Source organism: Argopecten irradians, chromosome 10 (assembly GCF_041381155.1).
Source record: "Argopecten irradians isolate NY chromosome 10, Ai_NY, whole genome shotgun sequence".
Classification (NCBI taxonomy): domain Eukaryota; kingdom Metazoa; phylum Mollusca; class Bivalvia; order Pectinida; family Pectinidae; genus Argopecten; species Argopecten irradians.
Genome location: NC_091143.1, coordinates 3,865,109 through 3,892,400, shown reverse-complemented (window position 1 = coordinate 3,892,400; position 27,292 = coordinate 3,865,109). Strand labels below are relative to the sequence as shown.

At 38.1% G+C, this 27,292-nt stretch overlaps 1 protein-coding gene across 9 annotated transcripts in view; it reads right to left on the bottom strand.

Annotated features, from left to right (window-relative positions):
- LOC138332928 (unconventional myosin-IXb-like) overlaps nucleotides 1–27,292 on the bottom strand; it is a 98,999-nt gene that overhangs the window by 69,050 nt on the left and 2,657 nt on the right. For all 9 annotated transcript variants that reach the window (XM_069280966.1, XM_069280968.1, XM_069280970.1 and 6 more), the window contains exon 2: nucleotides 11,654–12,677. In XM_069280966.1, coding sequence (XP_069137067.1) covers nucleotides 11,654–12,535 — 882 coding nt within the window. In that variant the 5' untranslated portion in view covers nucleotides 12,536–12,677. The remainder of the gene's footprint in view (nucleotides 1–11,653; nucleotides 12,678–27,292) is intronic.

Genomic DNA, 27,292 nt, shown 5'->3' with positions numbered 1-27,292 from the left:
GATATACATATACACTTAAGTACAGTAATGGGCTTTCCAGTTACTTCTCAACAGATTGTAAATGTAGTATAATCTTATAAACTATGAAGTTAGACTGCAATCAACAGTTCATCTGTACTTGCTCAAATAAACACTACAGAAGTTCAGGGTTAAACCCTGGTCAACATCAACTTGAACAGCACAGAATCCATGTTAATGTTTTAGCCAACCACAGCTCAAATACCAGAACACACTGTCAACTGTTCTTGGTCAACCACAAGGACATTAATGGTACACCTATAAAACCAATATCATGATGATCACTATCAACACTTCCTGAGTCAATGGCAATGTTAATTAAGTTTCTGGGTCAACCTAATTATAAACTGAACATATCAATGTCAATAGTTTCTAGGTCAACTTCAACTTAACATCAATGTCAATAGTTTCTAGGTCAACTTCAACTTAACATCAATGTCAATAGTTTCTGGGTCATCTTCAACCTACACATCAATGTCAATAGTTTCTGGGTCATCTTCAACCTTCACATCAATGTCAATAGTTTCTGGGTCATCTTCAACCTACACATCAATGTCAATAGTTTCTGGGTCATCTTCAACCTACACATCAATGTCAATAGTTTCTGGGTCATCTTCAACCTACACATCAATGTCAATAGTTTCTGGGTCATCTTCAACCTACACATCAATGTCAATAGTTTCTGGGTCATCTTCAACCTACACATCAATGTCAATAGTTTCTGAGTCAACTTCAACCTACACATCAATGTCAATAGTTTCTGGGTCATCTTCAACCTACACATCAATGTCAATAGTTTCTGAGTCATCTTCAACTTAACATCAATGTCAATAGTTTCTGGGTCATCTTCAACCTTCACATCAATGTCAATAGTTTCTGGGTCATCTTCAACCTACACATCAATGTCAATAGTTTCTGGGTCATCTTCAACCTACACATCAATGTCAATAGTTTCTGGGTCATCTTCAACCTTCACATCAATGTCAATAGTTTCTGGGTCATCTTCAACCTACACATCAATGTCAATAGTTTCTGAGTCAACTTCAACCTTCACATCAATGTCAAATAATTTCTGGGTCAGCTAACAAAAACTGAACATCAATGTTTTGTAGTTTCCATGATCAACCTATCTCCTTGTACCACATATTGATTTTATTCTAATATCAATTAAAAGACCAGAAATAAAATTATATTCAATACTGAAAAGATCACCTACTAGATAATCTACATAAGTAATCATAGCCTTATACATGAACATATGTAGTCATAGAACTATGTAGTAAAACTATGTAGCGATACATTTAGGTGTACCAGGTTACACACAGTGAACTCACACAGAAGAGACTTCAACTGTAGCTATATTTTTCTGATAATGGTATCAGGGAGAAATTGGAATCTAAAGCCAAGATGCAGAATACAGACAGTTAGTTTATAATTGGCTGACATTGCTGAGCTGGACATTATCAAAGGCCATCAACATCAGCCCTGAGAGCAGTCCTGATGGGTTTTGTTTTTACAGGGTTGTTGTGGGGGTGTGGGATAAGCTCAGTGATATCACATGATAAGGGTCTCTAAGAGTTCACTGGTCAGATATATGGCTGTAATGGGCTATCATTTACTTATCTAAATAATTGGTTAAAACACTAATCCACTAATCTCAATAATTTCCCACTTTCCCACAATCAATATAAGAATTTAAATGATAAAGCAATTTGCAAGTAGAAAATTATTCAAAACATTTCAGCTTCAGTTGAAGACAAGATATACTATATGACCAGACAAAGCTTAAATCAGGACCATAAAAAATTACATGTAAATAGAATCCAGACAGAAATCAATACTCAACAATAAGCCAGAGTCCAAGAGTTTAGTACTGAATCATAATAATCGGGGAATTTTGTGTTCATTTGTTAATGATTTAAAAAGAATATTTATATGGACAATCAACCCAAAAGAAATACTGTGGCAGTTAGATGGTTTACATAATGAATATGTATAATTAAAAATAATATAACTATAATTATAGAGACAGCCTGACCACTAGACCTAGCTAAGACCTCAAGTTGATGTTATGAAATTCTAATACATTGTATCTCAGTTTCTGGTGGCCTGTCAACTGCTATATTAACAGAGATTCAATTGGTATGGAACAGACTTGTACCATCATCTGTTGTTACTGACCGAGGGAATAAATAGGACTGACAGGTCGATAATTAGTACTGGTCAGTACACGTTAGTGGTCAAACCATACTCCAAAGTGAGTCAGTGGCAGGCTACTAATCTTACTGCATTCCTCCTATCTCATATTCCAATATTTTGACACCGATGCTGACTGGGAAAATTCCAGTAACAGTCTATCTATGAAGACATGTTGTCCTTTGAATTTTAGATGCTGACTAGTACTGGGGAGATTCCAGTACCAGTCTATCTAGTGAAGACATGTGAATTTTAGAATCAATCATTTTCATATCAGATTAATTCCAGTTGGAGTTTAGTATTGTAGACATTTACTTTGACAAGTGTCAACCCCATTACAGTTCATTTTTTTTCCTATAGTAATAAAAAATTTTGAATTAAGAATTAAAACTATACATGTATCAGTGTGTGGAGAATTTTCTCGTTTCTGACACTAATACAACAAATCATTAAAGGGTCAAGTTTTCCTTGCCTTGAATTCTGTCATAGCTTGCTTATTTGAAATTTCATCTATGGGCTAGCTAGGTTATAATCCAGAATTTGATTTGGAGGTGCCAGGAGTTAGTGATGAGGACAGATGGGTCAGGTTTTACAGAATTTTGAAAGTAGAATACCTGACTCAGGAGCATCATTTCCTACCCATGAATGAAGCCAGTGTTTCCCATGGGCAGTGGTCAGTACTACCACTGTTTATACACAGTACCAGATTGTCACTGCATACTCTCTCTACTAACACTGTTTATCAACAACTCAGGGCTAGCATAAACAGGCAAACAAATAAACTTGTTTCTGCTGTGTGGAGCTGGTACAACATGGCCCTACATCACTGGACACAGGTTATAGACTTGATCAACAGGTTCACTGGAAGTAAACAGAGTCTGAACATCACAGGAAGTAAGGGCATCTGATTACAAACAAGGGACTTAAAAGTCTGAACATTCACATTGGACAGGGAATGGAGGAAATGTACTAGACTGGCTATCATTTATATTTAACTATTCAGCTGATTTTAAAACAAGGAAATATCTTACCCTTTATCATCAATCATATTCTTAAAAGGAGATAACAAAATAGGGGAGATACTTTTTGATTATAAAAGTCGAAATATCATATATATGACAAAAGGAGCTGACATCACATTAGTTATTTTAGTCCATGTACGGTTTCACAATTTAAAAAGCTGTGCAAGTCTGGACAACAGATGAGGTTTCACTGGCCATACAAGCCTACATTGTCTGGATATATCCATACTGACCGACTTAATTCACCAGCTCCTGTATGTACAAAAACCACACGCCTTCACTCAACCTGTCACATAAAACCATAATCTAGATATTGTAGTTAAGTTTTTACCACAATCACATGCATACATCATATATCTAATACCACCAAGCTAGTGAAGAATCCCACGATTCAATTAATTTTTTATGCATTCTGTTTATTAACAAATCCTTTAGCTATCACAGGATTCGCACTGAACTCCATCTTGGTGTCAGGTTCCTATCTGTCATAGTATAAACATTGCATCTATCAAGCCCAGTATTCCTAGATCACTTTATACATGTATTGTTCAGTTACTTGGTTTTATTTATAATGATTTATTTTCAGTCTACATGTCCTGTGATCAGACCCGTTTCCGATGGGCTTCTATGCCACTAGTTGTGGATATTTGTAGTTCTCTGAAACACAAAGCTAAATCAATATTTGTTCCACCGGCATGCTCCTGTTGCATACAGAAAATAATAGGCCATATACATACATAACAACATTGCTGGAATCTGCCCTTAAGCAGATCTCATGAACTAAAAAAACACATGATTTGACTTTCATGTAAATGGTATCTTCATATGTTAATTGTTGTCATTTCTTTATATACACACAGAGCTTTACAAACAGTTAGTGGATTCTGCCACAAAGAAATGATAAATAAACCACAAATACTAAACCAAACCTCTATCACACATGCATGTACTGCTGCCTCGGAGTAGGCTTTTATTGATTGTGAGGTACAAGAATCAAATCTGACGTTTCACAGAGAATTAATCACTTTCAATTTCTTTCAAGGGCTTAAGTAAAATAGGTCCAATGATGCCTCTAGAAATTCATCCTTCACCAGGATATAGTTAATACCCAAAGATATTTATCAGATAGAGGATAAAAAGGTGATTATAAAAGTAACATACTAAAGATGATAAATGTTACAATGCACAACAACAAAAAGTTTCCATTTCAAATAGCAACTTTTACTAACCTTTAATGACTGTAATTTAGAAGTAACTTTTTGATATGAATTCAGTGACTAGCAGAGTTAGAGGTTGATCGAGTCTGAACAAGTTGTTTTACTTCCAGTATAGTTCATAGGGTCAAAATTTGGGCCACTGTGACCTAATTAGGATTTATGACACACGTAATTTCAAATATGGGTCATTGTGGCCTAGGTACATGTATGATTCATATGACAGCTTCCTTTTCTAATCAAAACAGGACAATCATCATATGTGCCAGACCAGGAATCAAACCCAGGTAATGTGGCAAAAATATCCACAACTTTACCAACTGAGCCAAAGAAGATGCTCCGTCAAGAGACCATATTAAACACTTTAGACAAGTCACCAGGGATCAATCTAGGTTTGGGGGGAAACTACCCTTTTTCAAAATATGGGGAAAGTTTGGCGAAATAAAGGGGAATTTGAATCTTCTTATTTTGCTCCAAAATTATATTCATTTTGATGAAAAATCACTGTAAAACAACTAATTTTATTTTTGAATTTAGTAAAACAAGATTTTAAGCTCAATAATGACAAATTTGAGTTTATCATAAAATATTCAGTAGCTTTATGATAAATATAAAGAAATTTGCAAACAAAAGTAAAAAAAAAATAATCAAAAATAAGTCAAAGGGGAAATTGTCTTACGAAAACGGTAATTTTTTTAGCTTCAAATGGGGAATTTTTAAACCTTCAGGGGAATTTTAGGCCAGAAGGGATTTCATTCCTTGAGGGGAAATTTACCCATAAACAGTAATAAGTCAGAGCTAGATTGATCCCTGGTCACATTGACCCGCTCCTTTAAAGACTCCCACTACTCACATGGCAGTTGGGGGGATTTAAAGGGGCCGGTCAATGTGGCTTGTTTATAATGTTAAAAATGGTCTCTGTCATTCAGCTGACGGAGCATCTTCTTTGACCATGTGAAAATCATATTGGTAGTTCCAGAGATTACTCAGTCGTTTTAAAACAAGACAGAATATAATGTTATGGACACAAAAGGATACTGCTATTTCATGGTAGAGACACATACATGGATGTATGTACCTCCCTACCTTACTGTATTTCTGTGTTACATATCCCACACAGTGGTCCTCTATATATTATATAGATGTGTATATACCTCTCCCTTACAGTAATTCCGTGTTACATGTCCCACACAGTGTTCCTCTATATATTTATAGATGTATACCTCTCACTTACTGTAATTCCGTGTTACACATCCCACACAGTGGTCCTCTATATATTATATAGATGTATACCTCTCCCTTACTGTAATTCTGTGTTACACATCCCACACAGTGGTCCACTATATATATAATGGTGACAGGAAGATTGACATACACCCAACTAATTGTCCATGCCCTCTTACTAAGGAAAACAATTTTTGCAGCAGAGTCAGTGTGACAGAGAGGGTGGTTAGGGGTTAATGATGCGGGCAGCAGTAGCAGCACACATGGGTGGACATCTGGCAATAGTACCAGATGTTACACTATACAGAGAAAACTTGGTAGATAAATACCTACTCAAAAGACTTGCTATGTACATGTACTACCCCTAGTTCCTTCATAGATCAATTCAGCAATCAGTTTTCACAGATGATAATATCTCAAATTTTAGCTTTTGGAATATTTGCTTTGTAAAAAGAATGTAAAGCAAGATATACAATGCGAAAGTTACACATGTAAAAGACTTAGGTAGATGTCTCACAACGAAGATATAAAATGTCTACCCTGATATTTGGCTGACAATTCTGATCACTCTTTCTCCATGACTTTTCGAAAATATCTTTTAATAATTAACTGTTCAGTGTTGGGTTCTTGATGATTTTTAGTCATTTTAACAAGAAACTGTAACAGGTATTTAGTCATTATAACTTTTGGATGTTTTCCTGGTCTTGTAAGATTTTAACTGTAGAAGATCAATAACATCTGATGGTTTATCCCACACAAGTATGGCCACAAGCCAGCACTCAGATAAACATAACCTTGGTATAAGACCAGTTCTGTCTAGCCTCTGTACTTCCTCCTGTATAAAATGTCCCTCATATCATTACCATGCAAGACTGACGCAAATAGTACTTAATTCTAAATTCCAGTATTCTCGACTGACACAAATAATACTTAATTCTAAATTCCAGTATTCAGTCGATCAAATAAGTCCCCTTCCAGTCTTATTCCTGAGGTACTAATATCAATACAAACGGGCATAATTAATGAGCCCACACATGTCATAACACACAGATATCCAGAAAGCCATTAACATGTCTAACTAACTAGATGCATCTTTGTCAAAATTGGACACTGTACATGTATGTGTGGTAAGTGAGTGGGAAGTTCCCCGAACTACACACATGTTGATGAAATATACAGGCTGAAGAATTAAGCCAATGGTGAAACTATGAGTTGGAAAAGTGTCATTCCAGTATGCTAGAACTATAATACAGAAATTTTAAGTGTAATCCTGCAGCCTTATCTAAATCTTCGAATGTATATCCCCAAAAAATTATCCTCTTTGGAATTAAGTCCTTTTATAATAATTTCTATTTACTATTTGACCTCATTAACTTTCAACTGATGTTACCCACAAGTGTTTCAGAAACTTTTTTTATGACCAGAGAGCTGCCCCAAATGGTGACAAGCCCCAAAACTGATCAAGGCCATACCTTAATTTTCTCCCAAGTAAAAGCTGAAGTTCTATGACTAAAATTTGAAATGACTAGATTTTTGACAATCAAATAAAACTTTTTTGAATTGTATACTTGTATAAGAACTGAGAGGTGATAAAACCTATAAATGTGTAGTCTGTTGGTGTATAGTAATGACCCTGGGTAAGGTACATCCTGGGAACATCATACTGTACATCCTTCCTGTCACGCTGTGTGTCACACATACACACCATTTCACTGTAATCATTTTAGCTAGCATTAACCACCAATCCTTCAATGATTCAATATATATTGGAAATGTTTCAAATCAAAAAGCATAAACAGGATTCATATAAAGTGAAATCTGGTCAACTTAGAATTAGTTACCAATAAGGAATTGTATTTGTTCTTTTTTAATAGATTGATAGGTTTGTTGATTAGGTTTTTGTAAAGTCTTATTCACAGCTCGGGTCATTTATGGACAGCCTTTCTTGTGTGCAATGTGTGCATGTATGAATATCTGTATGGGTTGAGAGGCTGTGGTATGCAATGTGTGCATGTATGAATATCTGTATGGGTTGAGAGGCTGTGATATGCAATGTGTGCATGTATGAATATCTGTATGGGTTGAGAGGCTGTGGTATATTTGTGTTGTGTCTCCTTGTAAAAGAGCAACTCCTGCCCTTTTTATGTTGCTAGCAACTCCTGCCCTTTTTATATTGCTAGCAACTCCTACCCTTTTTATATTGCTAGCAACTCCTGCCCTTTTTACATTACTATCTCCCAGCATACTTCCAACGACACTGACCAAGTACATTGAATGCAACCATAAAAGCAGGGACCGGATAACTTGTCAACAATAATGAGAAAAATTCCTCATCCCAAACGAAATCTTACTCTGGATTATCCTTTAAATGCACCTATACTTGGTTTTGAGCTAGGGTTGTTTCAGGCATGCCATGGTTGAAGGTGGAGGAAAGCCAGAATACTCGCAGAAAACCACCAACGTACTGTCAGCACTCGGTAACTACTGCATATGTGATTTCAGCTTGTGGTATTATAATATGTCGAGACATCTGAACAACACGGCCACCACAGCCTCACCTATACCTGAGAGTATTAATTATATACCCGTACATGATTAATGCATAAATAATTCTGATACAGCCATATTCAGAATATGGAAGAATATGAAGATAAACCATATCTGAGTTGGATAAATAGCACAACTGGTGACAATATGTGACAATACAAATGGTGACCATGTGTGATCTCAAGTGTCCTTTAAATTTACTTTAACAGATGGAAATGCAGTGTTTCTGTCATTTTCCTTAGAACTATTCAGTAGGAACACATGGTTACCGTACTTGTGTCCTCAGCAGACCTTTTTCTGTAACATCAACAACTTTGTTTTCATACCTCTACCCAATTTAAGTACCCCTTAAATTTAATGATGGACTGTTCTAAACCTTAGAATTAGATGAGTTCAAGTGTGTCTAAGGGGATGGAAGAGTTTACCCTTGTCCAAAGATATATATCATCATATCTGTTTGTTGTCTCCTTGAAAAACACGCCATCAACGGCTGTTAAGAATATGTAACTACAAATATGTGTCCTTGAATAGGATGACACTATGTCTGTTCCAATCTACCTAATGTATCTAGTCCTCAACATCCTTCCTGTCCTGTGTGTAGTAAGGAAAGCTATAGCACAGGGACAAAACAACAATAAAATATATAAGGTACAAGAGGAAGAACACCATTTATAATTATATCTCAGTTTCACAGTTATAACAAACCCCAAACGTATACTGATAATGAGTTTCAAACAAACTACAAACTAAAAAGATCATGATTGTACACCAATGCTTCTTGAACTTTTTTTATGTCTTGCAGGAGTGAAATGTTAGAGAGTATGAGGCGGAGGCTAAATTGTGGTCCTGGACCCGGAGACATTTGACACTCATCTTTATTTTCTGGGGCCAGTGACAATTGATAGTACCTTGCTTCCTAAAAACTAACACCAAAAGTTGCTATAAACTAGAAGTGCCATTTATCCTGAGTTTATAGAAGTAGGTGACCCAGTAATGCATGTATTCATCTGCAAGCTAGCTGTATAAACATTGCTAATCAAACTTTCTCCAAATGTTCCTGTGATAATGTCTGTCATTTACTGATGTCTGATGCCAAACATGTGAATACTGACATAAAAACTGAAGTAAAAAAAAGTTCTGGAGTTTACACGTTTCATGTAAACATGGCCTATCAAAACATCAGACTCAATTGAGATTTTCTTGAATTGATATATTAGGTTTGAATCGCAAAAACATTGAAATAGTTATGAAATCTATATACAAAATATTTTGTCCGAATCACTGGGTGTCAGACTCCACATACTGAAGCTTTTGTTGTGTGTTTTGCGATGCTGATATATTCCAATAACGACTGTATGTATGAGCCAGTGTATTTGTATGTACTCTCTCATTAGGTGGTAGTGTGTTGGCCACCAACTGTATAATGGTATCTAACAGTGACATTTCAGCAGGATAACACTTTACATCGGAATGTTCTAATCTGATTGGCAACTCTTATTGATGTATAGCAACATTTTTATATTAACTCAAACACATAAACAAATGTCTTTGTAACAGTCATTCTGAGATTATCATCATTGTAGCTGGAACATCTTACAATACAAGTTTTCAGGGATATAGGAGACTTTGTCTGGTCATTACGCGACACTTTGTCTGCAAGCTCCTGTAGGTATTTCAGGCATGGCTATTTACATTCAACTGTAATAGGTTTAAGCAGTATTTAACCAATGGTACACAGTGAAGTAAATAGATTGCCATCTTGTCTTTGTATATATGTAAAACGTATATTATTTTAACCCTATATCAGAGAGCATCATTTACATTAACTAATGCAGTAACAGGTTTTCCTTTTCATGTTATATGGATGATAACAACATGTTAAGTAAAGTTTCCGATGTTTGTATCCAAAGAAGATTGTTTATAAAAGGGTACAGTGAGGTGTTATCAATCATGTTCAGCTGTCAGGTTTTAGATAGCTTACTCCCCATTTTCATAATTCACCTCATGACAATTTTCGACCTAGAGTATATGGTAAGCAGGTGGTTGATCATCTTGCACCGTCTGGCACCCCCAAAACCACAGACTGTACCAGGAAGGGTAAGTACTACACAGTCTACTGCACTACCTGGAGCATCGATAGTAAACTAGATATTACACCATGGTTATCTCCCCCTAAAATATTTGGCTAGACAGGGGAATTTAAAACTTGGATATATATGTAGAACTTGGATATATATGTACAAGAAGTTTTTCAGTAAGTTGATAGTTGTCGTGCTCCATCAAAATTCTTCCATAGAAACATAAAATTTTGGAGTTTCGGTATCATGACCAGTCTTCTAATTTCTTATGATTGGAATTCATAAGTAAAATTTCATACAATGGTTCATCATGTATTTGGAAAAATTTTAACAATAAATTTTCTTTATATATATAAAAAAAGGTTTTTGAATTTTTACAGGTGGTTTAGACAATATTTGCAGAATAACAATCCAAATAATATATTTTAGCCACATATAGGATCATAAAGCTGTTCAGATTTTTTTTTTTTTTTTTTGTGGGGAGAGAGGTTTGCAAAATTTGTGAATTTTCATAGGTAAACTGGAAACTGAAGCTTAATTGCAACGAAAGGCTGCCAAAGAAATCAGGAAATAGCTAGAGTAATGAAATTGGCTTCTGTATGTCAGCTCCGGAGAAACCACAGACCCTACATGTTTTTAACTTGTTGATGTTGATAGCAGTACCATGTGTGTATTTACAACATGAAACAATACACATATGTCATAACACTCAATTAGGCTAATGACAGAGAATGGTGGGATGTAGCCTGATTACGTGGGGAGATGTTCGATCATCGTCAGCAAACACAAATTCTAATGTCGTTAACAATCAATCTCATATCAGGTTCAAATTTCTTTTATGGATCGTCCAATGAACTTTACTTTCAACACTAAAAATTGACCTTTGTTAATTTAAAAATAAAATTAAAGTGCATTTCTGACTAATTTCCATGAGTTTTTATCATTGATTTGAGTCTAAAGCAGTTTTGGACCAAAAGAAACCTACGATGTGCTGACCTTCTGCCAGTTCAACACCAGGAAAATAAAATCCTCTTTTGAATGCAGGCCTACATCACTGTTCTAAGTTCACTAATATAACTTATAGGCTTCGATAGTGGGTTGACCTTGTGTCCTTCATTCCAATGTAACATACCTAAGAGCATGACTGTGATTAGGGTATCATTCATGATCATCTATGACTGTAACTGAAGGAACATGCAAGAAGTTTCAACAGCACTTTAATTACGTATACTTTGTCTGTCATTTCTGTTGAATGGCCTGAACAAATAGATGGAGTTTTTCTTAATCATCACTGAGACAATTTTTAAAATATATTTAAACGGAATCAAGACTGAAATTTGAAGGAGCCACTCACCTCTAACACGGGTCCTGCCCCAAGGATGGTCTGCTCCACCCCACTGCCGTGAGCTCCCTTCTGACTGAGGGCCGTCAGGTGATGCAGCAGAAGGTTGGTGCTCTCCGTCTTCCCCGACCCTGACTCCCCAGAAATCACTATACACTGATTTTTCTTTTGTCTCAACATAGTGTAGAATGCTGCATCGGCGATTGCAAATATATGTGGTGGTAGTTCACCTAAACGTTTATTCTGGTACATTTTGACATATTTCGGGTTGTAAATGGGAAAGAATTTGAATGGATTCACAGCTATAAGTATAGATCCAACATAGGTATATATATTGGAGTTGTGGTACCTGGACTTTATATTGTCTAGAAGTGTCCGTTCGTTCAGATCAGGTAAGTTACAAAGGTCTGGGTATTCTTTGTTGTTCGTGGGTGACTGTAAGAAACTGGTGAGAAATGTATCGGCAGGACTCGTAATGTCATGGTAATCCTGCCAGGACGACGTCCGTGTATGATTAGCAGGGTCTTTTTTACGTAGGTAGAACCTATAACCAGTTAATCCAGAGCCCCTTTCCATTTCGGCGTTTATGATTTTTGGCCACAGAAGTTGAATCCGCACTGGATTTTCAGATGGCTCAAGTCGTCTTTCTTTACACAACTGACCACCAGTCGATAAAACTTCTGCTAATTCGTAGTTATCAGAACTTCCAAGTCGTAGTTTGTTTACAGCTACGGCAACAATTTCCAGCGCTGACGTCGTTTTTTCTGCTTCTATAGAAGTGAACTCACATTCGTATGTAAGTGACCCTGGATATATACGTACCATGTACGTTTCCATGCTCATGCGTCGCACAATGTGCACACGCTTTGACCTTGCTGACAGCAGATCAGCCATGGATGTCGGTTGGACCAAACAACCAGTAAAACAAAGACTGATAAGATCTTACACACTACAGATCCTCCATATCCCTATCGCCATGGTGATAAGACTGGTCCAGTCGGCCATCTTGATTTCTCTTTATGAACTGCATCATCATCTGTAACATGATAAAGGTGAGTTAGTGTCAGGATTAAACATTAGATATATAAGAAATAAACATACAACAATATCTATCTTTAGCCTCACAAACTGTTGTACAATGCCACAGTACAGTGGAAATATCCAGAATCCAGGATTTAAAGTACATGCATGGAAGTGCAACTAATCAGTTCTTAACAAAATGAACCATACGTATTGCTCCTTTTCTTCTTGTTTGAAACATGGAATTATGCATAAATGATTGTCAAACTCACATGATACTTCTTTATCTTTATTTAGTCTTCTTTTTTTCCACAAAAAAAAAAACAACAACAAAAGAAACAAGCAAAGCAGTGCTTTTTCCTCGAACATCATGGTACATGTTTGTAGTCAAAGTGCAAAATATTGATTAGCAAAAAGATCAATGAAACATCATCAGGCAAAACACAGGTCATGTTCACCTGATAACAAAAAGAAGATAAAGGGTAGATCAGGAAGGGAATACTAGTGAGGGGGCAACACCTTGACAGAATACAGGTCACCTAGTAACAAAAGGAAGATAAAGGGTAGATCAGGAAGGGTATATAGTGAGGGGGCAACACCTTGACAGAAAACATGTCACCTAGTAACAAAAGGAAGATAAAGGGTAGATCAGGAAGGTCATATAGTGAGGGGGCAACACCTTGATAGAATACAGGTCACCTAGTAACAAAAGGAAGTTAAAGGGTAGATCAGGAAGGGTATATAGTGAGGGGGCAACACCTTGACAGAATACTGGTCACCTAGTAACAAAAGGAAGATAAAGGGTAGATCAGGAAGGGTATATAGTGAGGGGGCAACACCTTGATAGAATACTGGTCACCTAGTAACAAAAGGAAGATAAAGGGTAGATCAGGAAGGTTCTATATTTAGTGAGGGGGCAACACCTTGATAGAATACAGGTCACCTAGTAACAAAAGGAAGATAAAGGGTAGATCAGGAAGGGTATATAGTGAGGGGGCAACACCTTGACAGAATACAGGTCACCTAGTAACAAAAGGAAGATAAAGGGTAGATCTGGAAGGGTATATAGTGAGGGGGCAACACCTTGACAGAATACAGGTCACCTAGTAACAAAAGGAGGATAAAGGGTAGATCAGGAAGGGTATATAGTGAGGGGGCAACACCTTGACAGAATACAGGTCACCTAGTAACAAAAGGAAGATAAAGGGTAGATCAGGAAGGGAATACTAGTGAGGGGGCAACATCTTGACAGAATACAGGTCACCTAGTAACAAAAGGAAGATAAAGGGTAGATCAGGAAGGGTATATAGTGAGGGGGCAACACCTTGACAGAATACAGGTCACCTAGTAACAAAAGGAAGATAAAGGGTAGATCAGGAAGGGTATATAGTGAGGGGCAACACCTTGACAGCATACAGGTCACCTAGTAACAAAAGGAAGATAAAGGGTAGACCAGGAAGGGTATATAGTGAGGGGGCAATACCTTGACAGAATACAGGTCACCTAGTAACAAAAGGAAGATAAAGGGTAGATCAGGAAGGGTATATAGTGAGGGAGCAACACCTTGACAGAATACAGGTCACCTAGTAACAAAAGGAAGATAAAGGGTAGATCAGGAAGGTTCTATATTTAGTGAGGGGGCAACACCTTGACAGAATACAGGTCACCTAGTAACAAAAGGAAGATAAAGGGTAGATCAGGAAGGTTATATATTTAGTGAGGGGGCAACACCTGGACAGAATACAGGTCACCTAGTAACAAAAGGAAGATAAAGGGTAGATCAGGAAGGGTATATAGTGAGGGGGCAACACCTTGACAGAATACAGGTCACCTAGTAACAAAAGGAGGATAAAGGGTAGATCTGAAAGGGTATATAGTGAGGGGGCAACACCTTGACAGCATACAGGTCACCTAGTAACAAAAGGAACATAAAGGGTAGATCAGGAAGGGAATACTATTAAGGGGGCAACACCTTGACAGAATACAGGTCACCTAGTAACAAAAGGAAGATAAAGGGTAGATCAGGAAGGGTATATAGTGAGGGGGCAACACCTTGACAGCATACAGGTCACCTAGTAACAAAAGGAAGATAAAGGGTAGATCAGGAAGGGTATATAGTGAGGGGGCAACATCTTGACAGAATACAGGTCACCTAGTAACAAAAGGAAGATAAAGGGTAGATCAGGAAGGGTATATAGTGAGGGGGCAACACCTTGACAGAATACAGGTCACCTAGTAACAAAAGGAAGATAAAGGGTAGATCTGGAAGGGTATATAGTGAGGGGGCAACACCTTGACAGAATACAGGTCACCTAGTAACAAAAGGAAGATAAAGGGTAGATCAGGAAGGGTATATAGTGAGGGGGCAACACCTTGACAGAATACAGGTCACCTACTAACAAAAGGAAGATAAAGGGTAGATCAGGAAGGGTATATAGTGAGGGGGCAACACCTTGACAGAATACTGGTCACCTAGTAACAAAAGGAAGATAAAGGGTAGACCAGGAAGGGTATATAGTGAGGGGGCAATACCTTGACAGAATACAGGTCACCTAGTAACAAAAGGAAGATAAAGGGTAGATCAGGAAGGGTATATAGTGAGGGAGCAACACCTTGACAGAATACAGGTCACCTAGTAACAAAAGGAAGATAAAGGGTAGATCAGGAAGGTTCTATATTTAGTGAGGGGACAACACCTTGACAGAATACAGGTCACCTAGTAACAAAAGGAAGATAAAGGGTAGATCAGGAAGGTTATATATTTAGTGAGGGGGCAACACCTGGACAGAATACAGGTCACCTAGTAACAAAAGGAAGATAAAGGGTAGATCAGGAAGGGTATATAGTGAGGGGGCAACACCTTGACAGAATACAGGTCACCTAGTAACAAAAGGAGGATAAAGGGTAGATCTGGAAGGGTATATAGTGAGGGGGCAACACCTTGACAGCATACAGGTCACCTAGTAACAAAAGGAACATAAAGGGTAGATCAGGAAGGGAATACTATTAAGGGGGCAACACCTTGACAGAATACAGGTCACCTAGTAACAAAAGGAAGATAAAGGGTAGATCAGGAAGGGTATATAGTGAGGGGGCAACACCTTGACAGCATACAGGTCACCTAGTAACAAAAGGAAGATAAAGGGTAGATCAGGAAGGGTATATAGTGAGGGGGCAACATCTTGACAGAATACAGGTCACCTAGTAACAAAAGGAAGATAAAGGGTAGATCAGGAAGGGTATATAGTGAGGGGGCAACACCTTGACAGAATACAGGTCACCTAGTAACAAAAGGAAGATAAAGGGTAGATCTGGAAGGGTATATAGTGAGGGGGCAACACCTTGACAGAATACAGGTCACCTAGTAACAAAAGGAAGATAAAGGGTAGATCAGGAAGGGTATATAGTGAGGGGGCAACACCTTGACAGAATACTGGTCACCTAGTAACAAAAGGAAGATAAAGGGTAGATCAGGAAGGGTATATAGTGAGGGGGCAACACCTTGACAGAATACAGGTCACCTAGTAACAAAAGGAAGATAAAGGGTAGATCAGGAAGGGTCTATAGTGAGGGGGCAACACCTTGACAGAATACAGGTCACCTAGTAACAAAAGGAAGATAAAGGGTAGATCAGGAAGGGTATATAGTGAGGGGGCAACACCTTGACAGAATACAGGTCACCTAGTAACAAAAGGAAGATAAAGGGTAGATCAGGAAGGTTCTATATTTAGTGAGGGGGCAACACCTTGATAGAATACAGGTCACCTAGTAACAAAAGGAAGATAAAGGGTAGATCAGGAAGGGTATATAGTGAGGGGGCAACACCTTGACAGAATACAGGTCACCTAGTAACAAAAGGAAGATAAAGGGTAGATCTGGAAGGGTATATAGTGAGGGGGCAACACCTTGACAGAATACAGGTCACCTAGTAACAAAAGGAGGATAAAGGGTAGATCAGGAAGGGTATATAGTGAGGGGGCAACACCTTGACAGAATACAGGTCACCTAGTAACAAAAGGAAGATAAAGGGTAGATCAGGAAGGGAATACTAGTGAGGGGGCAACATCTTGACAGAATACAGGTCACCTAGTAACAAAAGGAAGATAAAGGGTAGATCAGGAAGGGTATATAGTGAGGGGGCAACACCTTGACAGAATACAGGTCACCTAGTAACAAAAGGAAGATAAAGGGTAGATCAGGAAGGGTATATAGTGAGGGGGCAACACCTTGACAGCATACAGGTCACCTAGTAACAAAAGGAACATAAAGGGTAGATCAGGAAGGGAATACTAGTGAGGGGGCAGCACCTTGACAGAATACAGGTCACCTAGTAACAAAAGGAAGATAAAGGGTAGATCAGGAAGGGTATATAGTGAGGGGGCAACACCTTGATAGAATACAGGTCACCTAGTAACAAAAGGAAGATAAAGGGTAGATCAGGAAGGGTATATAGTGAGGGGGCAACACCTTGACAGAATACAGGTCACCTAGTAACAAAAGGCAGATAAAAGGTAGATCAGGAAGGGTATATAGTGACAGAATACAGGTCACCTAGTAACTTCAGCTCATTAAACCCTGTAGACACATATGAACTCCTCCATGTCAAGGGCTGGAATAATTCATTATGAATTTTCAGGGATGAATGAGTTAAGGGATACAAGATGAGATTGTTACAATCTGCAAAACCAACGATTATGTGTCCATAGACCATCATACTGAAATGGTAATACTCCTGAATTTTTCAAACACAATTTTCAAAACATGCATAGATGTAATATTAATGGAGTAACAAGAGATTAGTACATTGTTGACAATGAGACACTTTTTGTTGACAGACATGAACACCTGATGGATTACCATACAATGGTACAGACAATCATAAATGTATGTATACACAGTCTACCCAAGCATTTGATTCGGCTGAGTAAATATTAATTATTTACTTGCCCTGTTACACTTCCTAGTTTGAGGCACAATCCATATCATAATACTTCCCTTAGCGGTAATCCGTGTATACAAAGGAGATGTCCTCTACCTAACATTATAAACAGCTTTATGTGGATCCGATTAAGGTGCCTAACACCTCTGTGGCTGTCTCTATATATATATAGGTACAGTATATGTACCAACTTGTTTGGAGCCGGATTTAGAAGTAGAGGTGGTTTATTTTATTTTCTCAAATTTGAAAACTAAAATCATTTTTGCGAAAAATATCAAATAGAACATATCTAATCAGTTCACTGCCTTAGAACATTTGCCTTAGAAATTGATATCAGGTATCATTTTTTCCCCAATTATGTTAAAATATTTGCTAATGAAGGCATCTGTGAGCTGAAATTCAACCAATTATTGTTTTATATCAAATTAAAAGTAAATTCCAGAAATTGGCTGTTAATTAGTTTATCACATTTAACACCCTTATATCCGCCAAAGTCAAGGATAGTCTTATTGACCAAGGTCAAGGATGGTCTTAATGACCAAGGTCAAGGAAGGTCTTATTGACCAAGGTCATGATGGTCATATTGACCAAGGTCAAGGAAGGCCTTGTTGACCAAAGTCAAGGATGGTCTTAATGACCAAGGTCAGGATTGTCTTATTGACCAAGGTCAGGATGGTCTTATTGACCAAGGTCAAGGATGGTCTTATTGATCAAAGTCAAGGAAGGTCTTCTTGACCAAGGTCAGGATGGTCTTATTGACCAAGGTCAGGATGGTCTTGTTGACCAAGGTCAGGATGGTCTTATTGACCAAGGTCAGGATGGTCTTGTTGACCAAGATCAAGGAAGGTCTTATTGACCAAGGTCATGATGGTCTTATTGACCAAGGTCAAGGATGAATTATAAGTAAAGGACATGTGCAACATGAGTGAATGTGTGCAAACTTAATCTCACTGAAACATACTGACAAAGACACCCAACAGCACACCCCACCTGAGTCAGGCTATAATAACAACAACAGCTAAACCAGTCATCCCACACCCCACCTGAGTCAGGCTATAATAACAACAACAGCTAAACCAGTCAACCCACACCCTACCTGAGTCAGGCTATAATAACAACAACAGCTAAACCAGTCATCCCACACCCCACCTGAGTCAGGCTATAATAACAACAACAGCTAAACCAGTCATCCCACACCCTACCTGAGTCAGGCTATAATAACAACAACAACTAAACCAGTCATCCCACACCCCACCTGAGTCAGGCTATAATAACAACAACAGCTAAACCAGTCATCCCACACCCTACCTGAGTCAGGCTATAATAACAACAACAACTAAACCAGTCATCCCACACCCCACCTGAGTCAGGCTATAATAACAACAACAACTAAACCAGTCATCCCACACCCCACCTGAGTCAGGCTATAATAACAACAACAACTAAACCAGTCATCCCACACCCCACCTGAGTCAGGCTATAATAACAACAACAGCTAAACCAGTCATCCCACTCCCCATCTGAGTCAGGCTATAATAACAACAACAGCTAAACCAGTCATCCCACACCCCACCTGAGTCAGGCTATAATAACAACAACAACTAAACCAGTCATCCCACACCCCACCTGAGTCAGGCTATAATAACAACAACAACTAAACCAGTCATCCCACACCCCACCTGAGTCAGGCTATAATAACAACAACAGCTAAACCAGTCATCCCACTCTCCACCTGAGTCAGGCTATAATAACAACAACTAAACCAGTCATCCCACACCCCACCTGAGTCAGGCTATAATAACAACAACAACTAAACCAGTCATCCCACACCCCACCTGAGTCAGGCTATAATAATAACAACAGCTAAACCAGTCATCCCACACCCCACCTGAGTCAGGCTATAATAACAACAACAGCTAAACCAGTCATCCCACTCCCCACCTGAGTCAGGCTATAATAACAACAACAGCTAAACCAGTCATCCCACACCCTACCTGAGTCAGGCTATAATAACAACAACAACAACTAAACCAGTCATCCCACACCCCACCTGAGTCAGGCTATAATAACAACAACAACTAAACGAGTCATCCCACACCCCACCTGAGTCAGGCTATAATAACAACTACAGCTAAACCAGTCATCCCACACCCCACCTGAGTCAGGCTATAATAACAACAACAACTAAACCAGTCATCCCACACCCTACCTGAGTCAGGCTATAATAACAACTACAGCTAAACCAGTCATCCCACACCCCACCTGAGTCAGGCTATAATAACAACACAGCAGCTAAACCAGTCATCCCACACCCCACCTGAGTCAGGCTATAATAACAACAACAGCTAAACCAGTCGTCCCACACCCCACCTGAGTCAGGCTATAATAACAACAACAGCTAAACCAGTCATCCCACACCCACCTGAGTCAGGCTATAATAACAACAACAGCTAAACCAGTCATCCCACACCCCACCTGAGTCAGGCTATAATAACAACAACAGCTAAACCAGTCGTCCCACACCCCACCTGAGTCAGGCTATAATAACAACAACAACTAAACCAGTCATCCCACACCCCACCTGAGTCAGGCTATAATAACAACAACAGCTAAACCAGTCATCCAAAACCCCACCTGAGTCAGGCTATAATAACAACAACAGCTAAACCAGTCATCCCACATCCCACCTGAGTCAGGCTATAATAACAACAGCTAAACCAGTCATCCCACATCCCACCTGAGTCAGGCTATAATAACAACAACAGCTAAAACCAGTCATCGCACACCCCACCTGAGTCAGGCTATAATAACAACAACAACTAAACCAGTCATCCCACACCCCACCTGAGTCAGGCTATAATAACAACAACAGCCAAACCAGTCATCCCACATCCCACCTGAATCAGGCTATAACAACAACAGCTAAACCAGTCATCCCACACCCCACCTGAGTCAGGCTATAATAACAACAACAGCTAAACCAGTCATCCCACACCCCACCTGAGTCAGGCTATAATAACAACAACAACTAAACCAGTCATCCCACACCCCACCTGAGTCAGGCTATAATAACAACAACAGCTAAACCAGTCATCCCACACCCTACCTGAGTCAGGCTATAATAACAACAACAACTAAACCAGTCATCCCACACCCCACCTGAGTCAGGCTATAATAACAACAACAACTAAACCAGTCATCCCACACCCCACCTGAGTCAGGCTATAATAACAACAACAACTAAACCAGTCATCCCACACCCCACCTGAGTCAGGCTATAATAACAACAACAGCTAAACCAGTCATCCCACTCCCCATCTGAGTCAGGCTATAATAACAACAACAGCTAAACCAGTCATCCCACACCCCACCTGAGTCAGGCTATAATAACAACAACAACTAAACCAGTCATCCCACACCCCACCTGAGTCAGGCTATAATAACAACAACAACTAAACCAGTCATCCCACACCCCACCTGAGTCAGGCTATAATAACAACAACAGCTAAACCAGTCATCCCACTCTCCACCTGAGTCAGGCTATAATAACAACAACTAAACCAGTCATCCCACACCCCACCTGAGTCAGGCTATAATAACAACAACAACTAAACCAGTCATCCCACACCCCACCTGAGTCAGGCTATAATAATAACAACAGCTAAACCAGTCATCCCACACCCCACCTGAGTCAGGCTATAATAACAACAACAGCTAAACCAGTCATCCCACTCCCCACCTGAGTCAGGCTATAATAACAACAACAGCTAAACCAGTCATCCCACACCCTACCTGAGTCAGGCTATAATAACAACAACAACAACTAAACCAGTCATCCCACACCCCACCTGAGTCAGGCTATAATAACAACAACAACTAAACGAGTCATCCCACACCCCACCTGAGTCAGGCTATAATAACAACTACAGCTAAACCAGTCATCCCACACCCCACCTGAGTCAGGCTATAATAACAACAACAACTAAACCAGTCATCCCACACCCTACCTGAGTCAGGCTATAATAACAACTACAGCTAAACCAGTCATCCCACACCCCACCTGAGTCAGGCTATAATAACAACAGCAGCTAAACCAGTCATCCCACACCCCACCTGAGTCAGGCTATAATAACAACAACAGCTAAACCAGTCGTCCCACACCCCACCTGAGTCAGGCTATAATAACAACAACAGCTAAACCAGTCATCCCACACCCACCTGAGTCAGGCTATAATAACAACAACAGCTAAACCAGTCATCCCACACCCCACCTGAGTCAGGCTATAATAACAACAACAGCTAAACCAGTCGTCCCACACCCCACCTGAGTCAGGCTATAATAACAACAACAACTAAACCAGTCATCCCACACCCCACCTGAGTCAGGCTATAATAACAACAACAGCTAAACCAGTCATCCAAAACCCCACCTGAGTCAGGCTATAATAACAACAACAGCTAAACCAGTCATCCCACATCCCACCTGAGTCAGGCTATAATAACAACAGCTAAACCAGTCATCCCACATCCCACCTGAGTCAGGCTATAATAACAACAACAGCTAAACCAGTCATCGCACACCCCACCTGAGTCAGGCTATAATAACAACAACAACTAAACCAGTCATCCCACACCCCACCTGAGTCAGGCTATAATAACAACAACAGCCAAACCAGTCATCCCACATCCCACCTGAATCAGGCTATAACAACAACAGCTAAACCAGTCATCCCACACCCCACCTGAGTCAGGCTATAATAACAACAACAGCTAAACCAGTCATCCCACACCCCACCTGAGTCAGGCTATAATAACAACAACAACTAAACCAGTCATCCCACACCCCACCTGAGTCAGGCTATAATAACAACAACAGCCAAACCAGTCATCCCACACCCCACCTGAGTCAGGCTATAATAACGACAACAACTAAACCAGTCATCCCACACCCCACCTGAGTCAGGCTATAATAACAACAACAGCTAAACCAGTCATCCCACACCCTACCTGAGTCAGGCTATAATAACAACAACAGCTAAACCAGTCATCCCACACCCCACCTGAGTCAGGCTATAATAACAACAGCAGCTAAACCAGTCATCCCACACCCCACCTGAGTCAGGCTATAATAACAACAACAGCTAAACCAGTCATCCCACTCCTTTTATGCTCAATATTACCCAGGAGCAGAGGCTAACACTTTTATAGACTATGGTGCTTCTCAGCTATTGGACAAAAAGTCTTTTAGGAAGTAAGCTCATCTTGGTGGAAGACAACTGCAATATTTATTACATTGTTACTGAAATTGAGCTCCATATGTAAAGGATGTAAAGATATGATGTAATTTACTTACTAATGTAAGTCATTTTATAGATGTTAATTAAAGAATCAAATACACTATGAAGTGTAAGTGTATTGAAGATATGGATTTTATTTAATCTGATTGCAATCACAGCAATATTGGCATCACAGTTTTAATCACAACTATTATTAAACCTTTCATAAAGGACTCGGTGTGTATTTTTTCAATCTTAGCTACTGTAAGATGAAAGGTAGGTCGGTAAATTAGCTTAAATCATCTGCTCTACCAGAGGACACATCACACAGTAGGGCCACAAGTTAACAGGTTGATAATCTTATATCCTACCTACTGTTAACAGGCGTTTGATCACAATATACTGTATGTTATACCTATAATAATTCCCCGATCAGCTCAAGTCTGTTGGTCTGACCTTCTATAACCTCTCCGTTTTCCAAATCCTCTTTTTCTGTGATCCAAGACTCCTGACCGATATTTCCCCAACAATCTCCACATTCACCGCCCAGTATTTGGTAAATGCCAAGCTACTGGATATAGATTAAGATTCTGCCTACAAAACAGTCCGACTTTATCACAGTAATATACCCTTACACTGATAAACAATAAATATCTATCATATAGTCCGGATGGAAAATTATTTTTTTGAACATTTCAAGGACTTTATCAAGAGAAAATAAGTGGTTTGAAATTGGAATATAAAATTTATTACCATATATATAACTTTATGATTACGATATATATTGTCAATAGAGTAATCGTTGTGCGCTACAAACACTGTTGTGTCCTTCTTCAAGGTGAACCCGAGAAAAGGCAGGCTTCTTTAATCGTATTCTTCATGTGAAAGTTATTAAAAACACCGTTTTTAATTTTCTTGATATTGATCACAGTTGGAAAATGTGAAGGCATTACATTTTACATCTTCAGGAGAATCAGAGCTAAGTATGAATTTATTCAAATCAAAACTACAAGACAAGACTGTATTATATGTTAACTTTGAAACCCCGGTGTCTTTGAGAGGCTTCAGTGTTTTAATTTCGATTTAAATAATGATGACAGTAAAACTGTTCATACCTGATTAAAACCTCACTGGGCTATAACCAGAATCGGTAGGTAGCTTTACATATCAAACCTGTTTTTGTTAATGCTTATACATAGTATTTTACATACTGTATATTATGACATGGAAAAAAGTGCTAGAGGATGCATGGAGTTTGAATTATTTGGATTTTTAATATTATTCGTCTGGGTTTTCTTCAAAACATGAATGTGGCAGATTCTTTTCCCTTGAAATTAAAGTTAATTAATTACATCATTCCATTGACAACATGTTAGTTTTATACTAAAACAATATATTTTGATATGATATTTTTGACCTCACAATCACACGGAGGTGCTAACATGGTTTTAGTATTTCAAAACCCCTGTATTAATAATACACTTATACATATACTATATGACTGTGAGATTTTAGTAACTGTCAACAAGAAATAATTTATTGATTTTTAATATTCTGCAGTATGATTACCATGGTGGTATATTCCGGCAAACCATGACATATTAAATGGTATATCATAGCATGTAGTTTGTATCCTTAGTGTCCGGATTACCAAGGGTCCACTGCATATGTATCTTTAAGTATTATATACTTTCATTATCATGAGTTATCTGCCCTTGATTGCATGCAGGAATTGCAAAGACACATAAAAGTAAAATGTATTCATAAAATCTCACATGAAATAGACCCTGATTGCTGATTGTATATGTACTGTCGTAGTATAAAGTAAGCATCAGACATTTATAACCAGACTTTTATAACTTTACCTGTACCTATTCACACCTTAATTACTACAATCCACACACCTACTTGTCCAGGACTGACCAGCGTCGACACTCTCACTTAGGAAGGTACCAATCCTCCACGTGTCACACAATTAGATTTACATATTATATATACTATCAAAAATCTGTCCAATTCTGTCAGCCTTGTTGATTTCCGGAGTTCTGTATACATTGACACATTATTTGCTTAGTTCTCTTACCCCAATACTTAAATACTTAATCAATGGGGGCATGCCTGGGTATGAGATAGTTGTGGTGAAGAGTAATAAGACAGATGACTAATTAAATACTACCTAACCAAGTATCGTACCTGGCACTCACATTCTGTCTGAAAACCTAGACTACATTTCACATGTAGAATAGGTGTTGTCCGACTTTTTTGAAAGTAAGCTACAAGTTGTGATTTTAAGTAAAGACCTATATATTACAGGACTTTATGTTAAATGTACTAACAATGACTATTTAACAGATTCATATGCTTTATTAAATAATTGTAATATTTTCATTAATTACCATCAGATATAATCTGATATATCAACATTGTTTTCATTCCTCATCTTTACATCAGTTTTTAAGTGAAGGGTCAATGCCCTCATATATGAGGACACTACATAGGCATATCTAAAAGACAATTTCAGTAAAGAACAGGATCAACAAAGACATAAATACAATGACAGAGAGGAAAATCTCTATACTGCAGTTTTTTTTATACATTTTCTGATTTTGTCTTAAATGAAGAAACTATAACATGAAATTGAATCTAATACTAAGCAATCAACTATGCCAGGTAATTACGTCAGAAATAAATATACATGTCATGACACGGAAGGTCAAATGAATGGAAGTATGTAAATTTCCACAATGTGTGTCACTAAGATAGATAAATATAATGCTTTGATACACAAATCCTTCAATCTCTAGATACCCATAAATTACGGATTTCCCAGCGATCAATAAATAGATTCAACTCCCCAGCATCACCTGAATACACACCTGTACAGGTACAAAACAGGTATCAAGCACGGCAAGCTAAAGTAATCATCCTTTATACAAACATCACAATATGTATCAGTATCGCTTGTCAGTTGTTGGTGATATAATAGAGAGATAAAAAACACAATGATGATGTGCTTGTGTGCAGTCAATATCTAAAAATAACTTCCCATTGTTTCAGATTCAAGTTTGGAAATTCTAATCTCTTCAAAGATAAACATTTTTTTTTTTTACTTTATTTTCATTGGCAATGACAAACTATGTAAAAATACTCAAAACTATTTCTTTACCTTTGGGATTCAGATTCAATTTAAAAGCTGCAAACTAAAGATTAAAATGTAACTCAATAACTCATTTAAACTTTAGATGGGCAACCATGCATATAATAACACCATGTTGTAATGGTTATGGGAAATGGATGAACAGAATAATTAAAAAAAAATGCTAGACAACTGGAAATAAGTTCTCTATTGGTAAAGAAGATTTTTATATACGATGCCCAAGTAAGCATGCATTTTCTGACAAAATCAAAATGGAGGTCATTGTGACCAACTTTATGTACAATGTATATGACAGTAATGACACACTACACCTTGCATACCTGCAGGCAGAGGTACCAATACCCGGACAGAAATAAAAACAATTTCCTATAACAATTTTTAGTGTAAGAAGATAGATTCAGGAATGTTTTTTTGAGTTGTTGATAGGTTATAATGACCTACTGTTGGTTCAGGACACACCAGCTAGCTTACATGTTGATGATGATGTGGTAAATGTACAAGGTTACAGCACGTCATGGTTATGTTTACCAAACATACATGCGGTACAAGGTTACAGCACGTCATGGTTTACGTTTACCAAACATACATGCATGCTTCAACTTAGTTTAACCCACTTTACCTTGAAATTCAAGTGTCAATAGTGTAGGAGATACCTCAACAAGTTGATGTGCTGAAGGATATCATGCAGGTACCACAAAATGTAAAATAATAGTAGTGTTCTCACTATTCATATTGATCACGATATACTGTACATGTTATTTATTCTATGTATTAAATTAATCAATGAGAGCACTAGTTTATCAGCAGTCCTCCTGTATATATATATAGCTGCTGACAGGTCATAGATACAATATATATATATCTACAAAAGGATTAGAGGAGTTAAACAAGTTGTCCATGACATCAGTCAGTTTCTCACTTTTGTAGTATATAGCTATTTTATACTTATTATATAGTATTGGCTAGCAAGTCTTTTTCTTAATAATCTAGCTATATCATTAGATATATGCATTTTTTGTCACAAAAACCTGCTTAAATTACCAACCAGCTGTAGACTGTAGTTAAACATAAAATATAATCAAACCTATAGCAAATCTCTTATTGGCTGCAGGTGTAATATTAATATTAGGTTAATATTTATATGATACTGAAGTAAAGACTTAAGCTTGTGAATTGTAATCTGTGAGAATATGTAGGTCAACAAAGAGTAGGCGGATTACCAGTGTAAGATACAGGCTGTAACAGAAGATCATATCAAT